A 14,045-nucleotide genomic window follows, 5' to 3' on the forward strand; every position below is an offset into this window, starting at 1 on the left:
CGTATAGTTCTTAACCTTACAGTAACTTTTTTGTGCATTATACGTCTACGTGTTTTTGCGTATGTGATAGGGGCCTGAATCCGTTTTTATTGTCTGCGATTGTATATATACGGTGCGATAACGTCGGACTGAGATCCGGCATGAATCGGACGCGAGAGAAGTCCATATTGCGTCGACTCGACGGCAACGTTTTCACGCTCCGTGTTCATGAGCATTTGTGGCAACGAAGAAGTACAGGCAGCAGCAGGGAGATGCCATAAAAGATGTGTCATAGTGTGCCTGGCGTGTGTCGTGTTCTCCGCTTGTTTCGTCTGCCTCTCAGCTTGGCTCCGGGTACGTACGAACGCCGTCAATACTATGTTAATTTCGTATTGCATTCGTCATTGAAGCCTTAGCCTGACGCTTCTGGCATTGTGCTGTTCAGCGCAGAGATCTTATTTGTGCTCTTCACTTCACGTACTGTTTTCGTGGATTGCTTCACACGAAAGAAAACAGTCTGGAATGCTTCACAGCAAGTTTGCGAGAAAATTCTTCATTGGCTCAAGAAATTGAGTCACCACTCGCATTATTAGGTTTTCTTGGTGCCGTTACATGTAATCAAATTTACTGCATGAGTGAGATTTTCATGAAAAGTGCAGCTATGCTAAGTATCGTTATTTGTGCCATTCGTAAATAGCTTGAAGCTCGAACGAGCGCAATAAGTGAAGTGGTAAATCTATAGAAATGTTTGCTAGCTAAAGCAAGGACGTAATCTTTGAGTAAACACTCCTGCTTCGTTAACGGCTTGCGTGGCACCTAAAATTGCTTTGATTTTGCTGCGGCAACTGCTTGTGGCTGTTTTTTGCGAAAGAGTGAAATAAAATGTGCAGGGGAAACTTAGTGCAAAGGTGGGAAATAAAACGTAGCCAACATTTTTCTTTTCTTCTTTCGGTTCATGCCGGAGTCAATTGCTGAGGCAACTACTGCCGTGTCGCGTTGTGCCCTGTGTGTGTAGTTTTGTGCGTGTATTTCAGCTTTATTCTGCTGCGGTTCTTGTTATATTGTTGCCTATATGTTTCTTTCATGTGTGTAGTTTATAATCATATGACAGCTGTATTTTCGCGTCTCGCAGTGCAACGAACCTCTCTTTGTGCTTGCGTTCATCGAACATTAACAAAGTGGGCATTTGCTTGCCAAAAATATTACTTGAAGATAAAATTTTTTGTTCCTGAAAGGGTTTTTATGTTTTAATTAAATTGTGTGCATATATGCACATTGGCATCATGTGCTTGCCGCTCTAGTGGTGCAGCTTACACGAAGCTCATCGATGCATGCAAACGACGCGTTAAAAAAAGTACGGCCTCAGAGACAAGCACGTTGTAAAAGTGGTCTCGGAGGCTGTATAATATTCCTAGTCACCTCAAAATGGCCTCTGAGACATTCTTTTCTGTGGTCAGCTATCTCTGAGGCTGCAAAGTTTTCCACACCCTATAGAGTATCATACAATAATACCTAGAGAAGAATCTGGCGCTGCGATCGTATATTCTCACGGGAATTAAGGGAAGTACAGGCTTCTTATTGGATGGGGTTAGCTAGTGAACTGTCTACAGACATTTTGATAGAGTTTCGGTTTCGCTCTTCGTGGTGCGTGGGTAGGGGGGTGCGGTAAAACAGGCTGATTCAGTGCCTTTGTTGCTCGAAGAGGCTGACGACCACTAGACCTCCTCATTTGCTGCGATATTGGAGCTTTGCGAGTCGTATTTGACAGTTTAAACGAAACGTCGTTCACTCACCACTGCGCCTAAATGTGGCGTCTCATGCCAGATTTAGGCATGAGACGCCACAGGGTATTGCCTCGCCTTCATGCTTTTCACGAGCGCGTCTTGCCTAAACTTGTTTTAAATCGACTGCAAAGCGATCACGAAGCTAAGCAGACGCACTGTCACGCTCCGCTGCTTGACTTCAAAAGAAAATCAGAGGTGCGTTGGGGGCAGACCACTGGGACAGACGCACCTAGCGTCGCAGAAGAGTAAACGATAAGTGTCTCTCACTTAATACTGGGCCGTTATTTAATGAACAGATAATGCGAACTTATGAGAGAAAAACAAGCACGTTTCTTTTCAAGTGTTGTAAAAAATAATGCCAAATCTGGAACGTAATGGCCGAGCAATACATACCCTGATGGTTAAATTTGTCTATGTTTCACTTCCATGCCATGGCCAAAAAACCTTTTTGGCAATAAAGTTTGCGCACAAAAGATTGAAGCAAATTTCAATTTAATACAACTTCGTATTACTTTGTTTCAATCTAGGAAAAGAAGCGTCGCGAATCTAAATAACGGGATACATCCGAAGCAGATCAGAATCCTGTACTTGCCCCGCCGCGGTGGTCTAGTGGCTAAGGTACTCGGCTGCGGACCCGCAGGTCGCGGGTTTGAATCCCGGCTGCGGCGGCTGCATTTCCGATGGAGGCGGAAATGTTGTAGGCCCGTGTGCTCAGATTTGGGTGCACGATAAAGAACCTCAGGTGGTCGAAATTTCCGGAGCCCTCCACTACGGCGTCTCTCATAATCATATGGTGGTTTTGGGACGTTAAACCCCACATATCAATCAATCAATCAGAATCCTGTACTTGCTATCATTCCCATTCGAGTACAAGCGCCGCTGAAGAAGGCTGCGTAGACACTAGCGCCAGATTCTACTCTAAGCATTATTGTATGAAACTCTATGCCCACACCCATTTGGTGCGCTGTGAACCCAAATCAGCCACAGGGGCCTATGGAAGGGGGGGGGGGGGTGATTATAAATGAAAAGAAGACAAACCCCCACACCTCAACAGTAGCTCACGAGGGAAGGGGCTAGCGAAGGGAGAGATAGAGAGAGAGGAAGGAGAGAGCAAGACGCAGCGACAGGTAGCGACGGAAGTAAGGAGAACACAGGAAACATGGACACGGTTGCAAGAGTCGGAGGACGGGGCACCACTTGCGAGAACTCTTGTCGGCGACAGAAGATGGCGTAGAGCTAATCCATTCGGCCAGAGCTGCGCTGTCGCCGTCGTCGGGGAGAGGCGGCAGCGGGTGGCGTAGGACCAACCCAGTCGGCCAGAGCTGCGCTGTCGTCGGAGGTCGCGAGGGAACAACCGGTTAGCACGGAATCCAGCGAGCGAGTCTCCCTATAGAAGTGTCTTTTCTTAACTTTAAATATTACTCTATGGTTGTGCTGCTTTGTCTCGGGACGTAGAGATAGCACCAACGCTGTTATCAGCTGTTGCTTTTGAACTAGCATCAGAAGTGACACGCATAGTTCGCTTGGAAGAAGACGAGCGGGCATCGAAGGACGGCCAACGCACACAGAATTGCGAATGGGCGCGGTAACAACGCGAAATTGCTGCTGAAGGCTCTGGCTTCGCAGCACGCCTTCAACCAAAGTTGTTTTTTTTTTGCCATAGGACTTATATTGGACACACTCGGCTAGATGTCGCCGCCGGCATCGCCGTCACTCAGTGTATATGTATGCGTATTTTTATATGCGAAGACACGAGAAAGTAAAATAGTGCAGAAAAGACTCCGGCGCGTGCAATTGAACGTGGGACCCATGAGACGTGAGTGCGAGGCGCTAACCACTGAGCCACCGAGGAGCTCGTCCTTCAACATTCCAACGGCAGGTGATTTATGTCTTCCACTTACCACTGGTGACGGGCATCTTGGGGAGTAGAAAGGACTATCGTGTTTTCATCATTACCAGCAAGATGGCACAATGAGACCACGTCGCCAAATCTTCACGACGCGGCAGCGCACGCTATCGTCTCCTACGCGTACTTTCCCCGCAGAAAGGAGGTAGGTTTACGCTCACTCGTGCGCCCTTATCTCGCAGTTGGTAGGATCGTACGTCTTGACTGACTTCGGGCTTCCACCGGAATGATTCTGTTGTAGTGATAGGGCGCACAGAGGTCCCTGCAATCGTTGCAGAGTCTCAGTTTGCGAAAAGGGCGCGTTTTTTCACACACAGTGAAGTAACAACTGAGACACTAATTCGCGTTCATCTGCACCTGTGAGTACGTTTCATGCGTTATTTGTGCGTGAGAAACTCGGGGCACGTTTCAATCTGCTTGCCATTCTGTGCGTGACCTTTCAATTTGTGGCTATCACATTTATTGCCTCGCCTTTGTGGCAAAGCTGTGAATTTTTTTTTCGAAGGAGTGCACTTAGTCGTGGTCTTGAAATGCACTCTTTTCCTAATTGGCTCTCAGTAAAACACCCCCTCCAACCCTTACTTCTAAAGTGGAGGGTGATATGGCACACCCCTCTCTCTCTGCGGGTCTGCTTCACTACAGGCTTATATATTCACAGTAGTGAAGGGGCCCTGAATCCTTTTTACATATGTTTAATGACGGCAGTGTGTTCCACTTTCCCCCGTGTCATTGACCAGATGACCAGCCTTTCCATTGACAAACGCAATGGCGTTCTAAATGCGAGCTCTATGTTGGGTTAGTCGATTCATGCTGCTGTACCCCTCCAGGTGGCAGTTGCCAGCTAGTTCTCTCCCTCTTTCCTCTGTGTACTTGCGTATCTGTGTATGCAAATCAAATAAATAAATATATAATTAACAAAGGGCGTTCGAGATGGAGCGAACAATGCGTATAGTATGGCGGTACTACCAATTTATTTATTCGGGGTCGTCTTGTTCGTCTTTTCCTCGTTTAACTTTCGTCAGAACAATCAGAGATCACGTGAGACTTGGTCTCAAGTTGTTTCGTTTTCATTGAGTTCTTCTTTTTTTCGGTTCTCCGAGTGACTTATTCATGGCGTCCTGTCTACGTATGATCTGCGTGTATGGCTGTACACTACTCAATACAAATCTCGGTCGATGGCCTAACTTTCCCACCCATCTCGATTGTCACAAAGTGCTTGTTATATGCTCGATTCGATCAGCCTTACCAGCACTGCACTTCGTGGCTCCTTTCGGGGTATATTTTGTCACCCAATGACAGACGTCATCTGGCTTGAGTAGATTTGCTTGTTTTAGCGCCACACGCCCGCTACTTTCGGCATGCCACGAGCTTCTTGCACAAATAAGCGTGAATTAAACTCTACATCGAAAAATACCAAGCACACAGTTTTCACAGAAGAAAGCGCAAGCAATCACTGTGGTGATCATGGTTGTGCGGCAGAAGTATACTGCCTGAAGTGTGCAGCGGTCTTTCGAATGTGTGAGGGGATATGGGAACAGGCTTTGTGTGGTGCATACCTCCATGAGGAACAGCTTCTTCTCCTTCGCCATCCGGCAGATGTCTTCGGTGTCCCGGCGGTTCATGGTGAGAGGCTTCTCGCAGAGAATGTGCTTGCCATTTTCCAGGAGGACCTTCATCGTTGGGTAGTGGTCCGGGTGAAGGGAGCCCACGTACGCCACGTCTGCACACAAAGCGCGCAATTTCTTTTTTTTCCCTGTGTCTCGAACATTAGACCACCTTAACTGGAAGTATTAATAAATAAAGTATTTAGTTTGCGATGATCGCCAGTACTTACACATAAATACACAGAAATTGTATTAATCGAGAAAATTAGCCTTCCTATGAATAGATTGTGGTTTCAGCGGGGTCTTCTCATGGTCCTTCTTTACATTGTTTTTGTAAACAGCAGCTCAAGCTTAAGTGTAAACAGCCAGCTCGAGTTTGAATAACATTGCCTTTAAAAGCAAAAAAAACATATCTTTGAGACCGCACGAGCATGGCTATCGCTTAGTTTCGACAACGTTGCTACAAGTTTCCCTAATGCTGTGAAGTGGCCAACCATTTAAGCACGAGGTTTACAAATACGTAGCTCAATGTAACAACCCATATCGCAGGGATATAAACATAATTTGCTGAGGCACCGAAGAAAGGCAAGAGAGAGAGAGAGAAACGAGAAAAAAGGAAGGCAGGGAGGTTAACCAGATGCTAGTATTCGGTATGCTACCCTACACTGGGGTTGGGGAATAGGGGGTTGAAAGAGAAAGGGAGAGTTAAAAAAATAAATAAGAGAAAAACACCGACACACACGCACACACAAAATCAGTCCACTCAGAGGCGTTCCGACAGGCCAGTAGTTCGTAAGAAGCCCAGTAGCGCTTGCACGGCTTTCTTCTGTGACGATGAGTCATGACGATGGTGCAGTATCCTTTCTTCTGACAGCGGCTGGTCATCTAACCTGTTTAGTTTATTAGAAAGGTGTTGTCTTTCCAGGCTGTATTTCGGGCAGTCACACAGGATATGTCGAATTGTTTCTTCATCTCCGCAGTGTGCACAGTCGGCGGAGTCGGCCATACCTATGCGGAACGCGTACGCCCGGGTAAATGCGACTCCCAACCATAGTCTGCACAGAGCAGTAGCGTCGCCTCGTCGAATTTTTCTTGGAAGCTGCATGCTTAACGTTGGATCAATGGATTGTAATCTTGCATGCGTAAAGAGAGGCTCATTCCAAAGAGCCATGGAGCGTTGGCGAGCAAGCATTCGGAGCCTCCTAGCAGCGTCCGTTCTTGAGAGAGGTATTGACTGGTCGTTGTCTTCTGTATGGGCTGAACGGGCTGCTTGATCAGCTCGTTCGTTACCGATAATTCCACAGTGGCTTGGCAACCACTGAAATATAACGTGGTGCCCTTTCTCTGTTATATGGTGTAGCATTTCTGCTGTTTCAAAGACCTACTGCTCGTGTGGACTACGGCGTAGATTTTATAGAAGTGACTGCAGTGCCGCCTTGCAGTCGCAAAAAAATCGTCCACCGTTGCGTGCTTTGGTCGTTAATGAAACGCAGCGCAGCGTGAAGCGCTGCAAGCTCTGCTGCCGTTGTTGTGGTTGCATGAGCTGTCCTGAATTTGATGGTTGTGGCGTGCGTTGGAATAACGACCGCCGCAGTTGAGCTGTTTGGCAGGACGGAGCCGTCGGTGTAGACGTTGGTGCAGTCTTGGTACTTCTCGTAAAGCAGAAGTAATGCGAGCTGCTTGAGGGCTGGTATTGAGAAATCACCTTTTTTTTCTGAATGCCTGGTATTGTCAGGTAGATGACTGGCTGTTTGAGGCACCATGGAGGAATTGAAGGTCTCGCCGCGGGCGTAAAACCAGTTGGTAGGGAGTCACCATGTGTAGTTATTGTTCGACAAAAGGAAGTATGAGGTCTATCCACTGGTAGAGAGGCTGTGGTGATGGGGATTCCGGCCCACATGCCTTATGTGTATCCTCAAAGCTTCAATTTCAATATGGGTCTGCACAAGGTGGTCTTTGGCTATAGCTATAGTCGCCATTGTTGAGGCACCCTGAGGCAGACCTAGACATATTCGAAGCGCCTGTGCCTGAACGCTTTGTATCATGCGTCGACTTGTTTTGCTGGCGTTTGATAATGCAGGCAGACTGTATCGTAAAAAGCCAAGGAAAGGCACCCTGTACAGTCGTAACATAGCATTAGGCTGCATTCCCCAAGTCTTTCCAGCGAGAAACTTGAAAAGATGGCATATGCCTGTCCATCGCGTTTTCAAATACGACACATGAGGGCTCCATGATAAGTCTCTGTCGACTATGACACCCAGAAATTTGTGAGATCGACGATATGGTATATTTTGACCGTTAATTGACACTCTGTAATTCGACATGGGTTCGCGCGTAAATTCCAGAAGAGCGCACTTTCCGGAGGAAATTTCCAGGCCTCAATTGCGTTGATACAAAGCAGTTGAAGTAGCAGCTCTCTGTATTCTCGCTCGTAACTGCAGGCGAGTTATCGCAGATGTCCATATGCAGATGTCATCAGCGTATGTTGATAGATAAATATTGTTTGGTAGGTGCGTATGGAGAGCAATTAGTGTTATATTGAATAGCACGGGGCTCAGTACACCACCCTGAGGGACGCCACGACAACTGAAATGTGTAGACAAGAAATCTGAAGAAAGGCAAATTACATACATAAATGTACATCCAAGTTATTGCCTCAATTCTCACGAGAGTTTCGGAAAGCGCTATCAAAAAATCAGTGCAATAAGTTAGAACTCCGCGTAATAACTCAATTTCTTCCTTTTTTGTTTTCATCAGCTACACGAACTCAAATGGCTAATACTTTTTACGGTCAACACGAAAACCTTACTTCTTTGTCCACCTAAGTTTGGAAGTGCAGCTACTCATGAAGGTTTGCCCTGTGTAAAGAGCTGGCGTACCACGTACCCCACGTGGTTTAAAAACCAGAAGTCGAAGAGACGATCCACAGCCCTCCCTTAAGCCGCTTTACCAACCCACTGCGCGACATAAGGATGTTAACATTTTAATATATTTGGTTGTTAATCAGTGAAGTAGTTTTAGTGAACGTAGCATAAACACATTTGCACACCTCAGTACCTTAAAACTGTGCAAGTTTATTGTGCTCAAAAATAAAGCACTTTCACTGCTATCAGTGTCGAGCAACTAAAACGCATCGTTCAGAGAAAGTTTACCGCAGCCTCGCTACTATTTATATCCTCTAATGAGTGTCTCCATTTGCTTACCAATATCCGGGTCGCTTGCGATATCTTCGTATTTGGAATACACTTTGTTGATGCGATGAAGTGCAGCAAACTTCTTGGCATTGTCCAAGTTTCTTCCAGCGACAGCCACAACCTGAGGGCAGCCAGAACATTATGTATCATCTTTCTGAAGAAAACCCTGATGAGATTCGAAACAGCAGCGGTGTGCGCGGCGTTGACCCGGTTGAAACGGGCGTCGACGCGGGTTCTGGAAGAACGGTTCGCAGCGAAACTCGGTGTAGCGTTTACACGAGTAAATGTTTGTTTGAAACGCAAAGACACGGTGAGCGGATCGAGTTTGGTGTAAGTTATTTCGAGCTACGCGCCAATCTCTAACGTCGGCCGAATGAGTAACTGTGGTTGTCGGGAGCTCGTTCATAGCGTAATTTTTGTCAAGAGGGACTCATCAATTGCGAAGCCCATGGGACGGCTTTATGCTCTCCTATAGCAGAGTACCGAGTACTATAAATTTTTAAGCACTAAACACATAATCTAAACTGTTTAGTGAAGTAAATTAAGCAGTTTTGTTGGTTAAATTCCAGAATTTCGGTTTTTGCTGGGTTTTTTTTCTCTCTTCTCGGATATTTTTACATTTTTTGCATTCTTTTATTGTTTTTCTGATTTTATTAATAAAAATAGTTGTTCTCACTGAAAGGCTATGTTATGCTTTCTTGACCAGTACCCCAGAGGCGGTATGCGTCCTACTATACTCTTAGATGAAACAAATAATAGCTGTTCAGCACCGTACTTCCTTGAGGCTTGGTAGCACAAGTGAAAAGGTGCCCTATTTTTCAATCGGAAGCATTTCTTTGCATACTCCAAGCCCTTTGAGCGCCTATCTATCTATCTATCTATCTATCTATCTATCTATCTATCTATCTATCTATCTATCTATCTATCTATTTGTATATATGCTTACGTCTGGGGGCTCTCGTGATCACAATCTTAACATGTGGTAAACCAAAATTAGTAGGGAAGGCAAAGATGTTTTGAAGAATATGACTAGCTCGTCCTGACATGAATAATGTCACCACCACGTCACATACGTCCTCGAAGCTTTCCGGCCAAACGTGTGGCCCATACCCGCGGGCGGGTATGTGCCACAGATTATTGACATATATATATATGCACAGGAATGACGAGAACAGACAGGGGTAATTTTAACGCGCCAGCGTCAACAAAAATCTGACATCGGCAGCGTTGACCTGACGAATGCAAAAATGGAATGTCAGGGCCCAGCAAGAATCGAACACCATAATTTTGTGTGGCAATCAGATAATTTACCACGGAGCCGCGCCAAAGATCGCAACTAGTTTTAAAACAGACCCTCATGTTCGTGACGTCAATTATGATTGCAGTACTGGCTATACAAATTTATAAACATTACCTATGTACTTCTCTGATACAGCTGTCACGTCAGGTTAACGTCCATTTTACTTAAGCGCCATCCGCTGAAGTTGGGTTATGTAACAGTGCCCAGACCTATCATTCTCGCGAGCACCAGTGCTTCATATCAGTTTACCTCTTCTAGTGTCGCCAATATCTATGTTCCTGTTGGGACCGTTACGCAACTACGACCAACCAGCTATATAAAACGTGTCTAGCTGTCTGACGCGTGTCTGTACTTGCACTTGTACATATATTTAACGCCATTTCGTAATATGTCGCTCAGTAAAAAATTACAACACAGTCATCTTTCATGCGCATGCTTCGCATAATAACAATTCCCAAGGTACGTGGAACCTACAAAACATTTTTTAGTCGCTGAGCCACGCCATGTTATCCCATAAACGATGACAGTGACACGAGGATAACAGAGGCCCAAAACCTGCATCACGTGAATGAAAGCTGAAAACTAAAGGGCGAAACTAGAAGACGTTGGAATGAATGGCATATTTGTGAGTTATCATCAACTTGTCCCCACTGCAGCAATCTTTGTATGTATATTCCACGACGCGTGCTTTATAGTATGAGACCCGAGAAGCTGGTTTGGCGCCACCTGGCGGGAGGCATGGGTTATGTCAGGGCTCTTCGATGCGCGCTGTGGCGCCCTACATAATGGTGAGCTCGCTTCCTGCATTGTTCCACTGTTTGCGTTCGCTTTTTGCTTGTCTCAAGCTGCGGATGAATAAGGAAAACAAAATCAGTTATCTTCTTGGTAAAACAATAAAAAGTTTGCTTCTGCTTCTGCGCTATCGCACGCTCGGTCTTAGGCAACTTCAAATGAGTGAACAGCTCTGTGCCACGCCCCGACGATGGGTTTCATTCCTGGCACATTCCGACGGTTGTGAAAAGCAAGAACATGCTTCTCATGGGATAAAATATACTCAATGATGCATAATCATGTGATTTAGAAGTGCATGGCACTATATTCACATATGTGGGTGGAGTTCTTTTATAGGTGAGTTCTTTAGGAGATGAGGGTTCCCGTCCTCTGTAGGGTTATTTGTATCGGAGGAATTCATGCATATAAAGACTATAGAGTTTCCTAAACATCCTGAAAATGTATGCGCAGGCGAACAAGGACAAAGAAAGGAAGACAAACTGGCGCCAGTTTGTCTTCCTTTCTTTGTCCTTGTTCGCCTGCGCATACATTTTCAGGATGGATAGATTCCAACTAGGCCGAATCGCAGTTATGCTTGAGTTTCCTAAAACTAGCTAGAGGGGACACTGATTGGTTAGTGACCATGGGAATTACGGGTATGACATGGATTAGCCTGGTCCTCCTGCTTGCGAGTGATGAACGTACTTGTGACTTCGTTTATTGCTGTGTTTTGGTTTTGTTATGAAGGAAAGAACACACCGTTTTTCACTTCGTGACCTCATTTCGTATGGTGATCCTAAAAGAGGAAGGTGGTGAACCGTAACTGCTGAACATTTGCTGATTGTTCTTTCATGAAAAAGCAGCTTCAAACCAGGTGATGCCAGAATGAACGTAAAGTACGAAGACTTGGCAAATTCATGTCATACCCATAACTCCCATGCTCACTGAAGTGCTATGAGCAGCACCCATAGACACTAGAACCAAAGTTCCCTCTAGTTATATTTAAGAAACTCTATGCTACTGAGAGTGATTTGACAGGTGTGCCAAGCACCGCGTTCTCATGCAGTATCGTGTTTCGCAAAATATGTCGAATGCCCTCGTCTTAGGATACCACCGCCACTGTTGTGTGTGTTTTTCTTGTGTACTTGCTCACTCAACGCGTTCTTTAGTTTTATGTGTGTCTCGCAATAGTTTTTAAGGTTCATCTAAGAGAAATTGTGTTTAGAGAAATTTATTCTCATGGACAGTGAACATGCACTACAATCCAACAGAACATCGCGATAGAACACAACATTCATAGACACGCCAAAAGTTGTTACAAAATTATTGACCTTAAGTGCGGTCGAGGTTAAGCGCCGAAATTTTTATAGCTGCCCCATTCAGTCGTCGTGCAGAATCGCACCAATGGTTCTGTCACCAGTTTAAAGCCACCTCATAAATAATTTTTTCTAGCAGTTCATTACCTGTAAGTGGACATCACGTGCAGACCAGTCATCAGCTTATGGAGGTTAGGGTCATTTATTATTACTTGGGCCAAGTTGCTGAGTGTGCCAGTTCAATTAAACTTCTGATTTTTCTTTTGCAATTGTTGCTATTGGCCGTAGTTTCAGGTGAAGTTAACATTGCCATTTGTGAGGCATTGATAGATCACACCAGTTTTTTAGGCTAATCCGGGTATACGACTACATACTCGCTGGCAACTGGTGAGAAAAATTCTGCGCAAATGATCCGAGTAAACATACATATCTCAGCATTTACCTAATTATTGTGTATGTGGTAGTATTGATTTGTTTATTTTTTATACATGTTACGTGAGTGCTTATGATAGTTGGGTTCATGCAAAGTTTCTCGTTGTGGAAAGCGCAATTCTGCAATATCATTTAGAATACTCGCAGATGCAAGCATAGCTTGAATGGTAAAGCTTATTGTATCTAGTGAACAGAACACATCCTAATGCAATTTGTGGTAGCTCGGCACGCATATGTTCTAATGCCGGAGTCTAACCTAATTGTAATCACGTTAGCACAACTTAGCACATTTTTAGCATCTATTTTTTAAGTGCGAATGCACTTTATAAGCGACCCTGAATCCGCCGTCCGCTTTGCGCCTCGTCCTCTGCCTTAGCAACGGCGCGAGGAGCGGAGAGGAGCGTCCGTAGCAACGGAGCAGCGACGTCACACACCACGTGATTGCGCGCGCTCCGCCCTCCGCTCCATGGCTGCGCGCACTTGCGCAGCCACGACTTGCTCGCGATCGGCAAGTCGTCATAGGTATGAATTTATCGCAGGCATCAACCTCGACTGCGATACCTCCAACAACGAGTACAACGCAATCGAATACGAGCATTGCACGCGTCGTTGAAGATATCGCGCCGATTGAAGACAAGGCAGCGCGGCGAAGGGCCCGTGATGCCGAGCGCAAGCGGGCGAAGCGGGCTGCGGACATAAACATCATTATAGTGCGAATTTACTCTCACATATGCGCGTAATCTCACCAAGATTTCCCGAGAGGGTCTAATGGTTCCTCTGAATCGTAATGTGATCACACGGGGGCGTTAACGTTAACTCACTGGCGAATGCCAACGGATTTTAACTTTACTCCCCCTCATGGCACCACCCCGTGCATTCGCACTTAACCATGTTCACCCTCGGGGAAATGCTTGGGAGTTTTTGGTGTATGCAATGAAAACAACGTCTTCTTACCTTGCATCACAATTTGCACAGTAATATTCCGTTCGGGTAGGTCTGTCTATCCTAAGCTTAATTCTGAAAACTTTTTGCGGCTTGGATATCTTGCTTGCACTAGTTGTGAGACCTTTCACTTTGTATCTCGAAATATTTGCGTCTCGAAATTGAGGAGTAATCACTGACGTATCTCTAAAGAGCGGGTAGGAGGTGGTTGCAGGAAAAGGCGATAAACGGCGAAGGAGTGGTAGAGTCCTTGCTGTGACTTCACACAACCGCTACCACAAGCGACGCAAGCGTTCGTTCTCGGGGCTAATAATGAACGTCTTACCTCTTGCATCACTACTCCGTCGGAAGCGATAAAGCACCTACTGCACAAGGAATGGTGTTCGATTCCTACCCACCTGGTGCTCATCATCCGGCAAATTATTGAGGCAGTCAACGAAGTCGTTGCAGATACGGCCGGCGGCCACTATTCCCCAACGTGTCGGAGCCATGTTTCAACGATCTTGAATCGCTCTCAACGTGCCCACTTCCACACAGCACACACGCACACCGCAGAGCAGAAGTCCGTCTACAGAGTGTTTGGAAGGCGAATGGGCATCCAACCACAAGGCTGTGTTGTCGTTTGGTATCTCGGGGGAGGAGGAGGTGCCTTTGCCCTTTCCCAGCAGCGAGATAGAAAGAGAGAGAAGCAAAAACGCCGTAATAACAAGGTCTGTGCAGCCTTTGTATGTATTTTACTGCCACCCTAAGTGCCCTCTACGGCCTCTTCTCTTCTCCTCATACGCAATTGTTGGGAAACGCGTTCTGGCGGCTGGTT

The 14,045-nt window shown here is 45.9% G+C and overlaps 1 protein-coding gene across 1 annotated transcript in view; it reads right to left on the reverse strand.

The window, feature by feature from the left end:
- The window catches only part of LOC142814508 (trans-1,2-dihydrobenzene-1,2-diol dehydrogenase-like), a 41,976-nt gene extending 28,150 nt beyond the window's left edge, over positions 1 to 13,826 (reverse strand). Inside the window, exons 1-3 of the mRNA XM_075893321.1 lie at positions 13,627 to 13,826; positions 8,477 to 8,588; positions 5,226 to 5,389 (exon numbers count right to left, since the gene is read on the reverse strand). Of these exons, the coding sequence (XP_075749436.1) occupies positions 5,226 to 5,389; positions 8,477 to 8,588; positions 13,627 to 13,719 (369 nt within the window). The 5' untranslated portion in view covers positions 13,720 to 13,826. The remainder of the gene's footprint in view (positions 1 to 5,225; positions 5,390 to 8,476; positions 8,589 to 13,626) is intronic.
- Positions 13,827 to 14,045: the final 219 nt, after the last annotated feature.

Source organism: Rhipicephalus microplus, chromosome 4, assembly GCF_043290135.1.
Source record: "Rhipicephalus microplus isolate Deutch F79 chromosome 4, USDA_Rmic, whole genome shotgun sequence".
Lineage (NCBI taxonomy): Eukaryota > Metazoa > Arthropoda > Arachnida > Ixodida > Ixodidae > Rhipicephalus > Rhipicephalus microplus.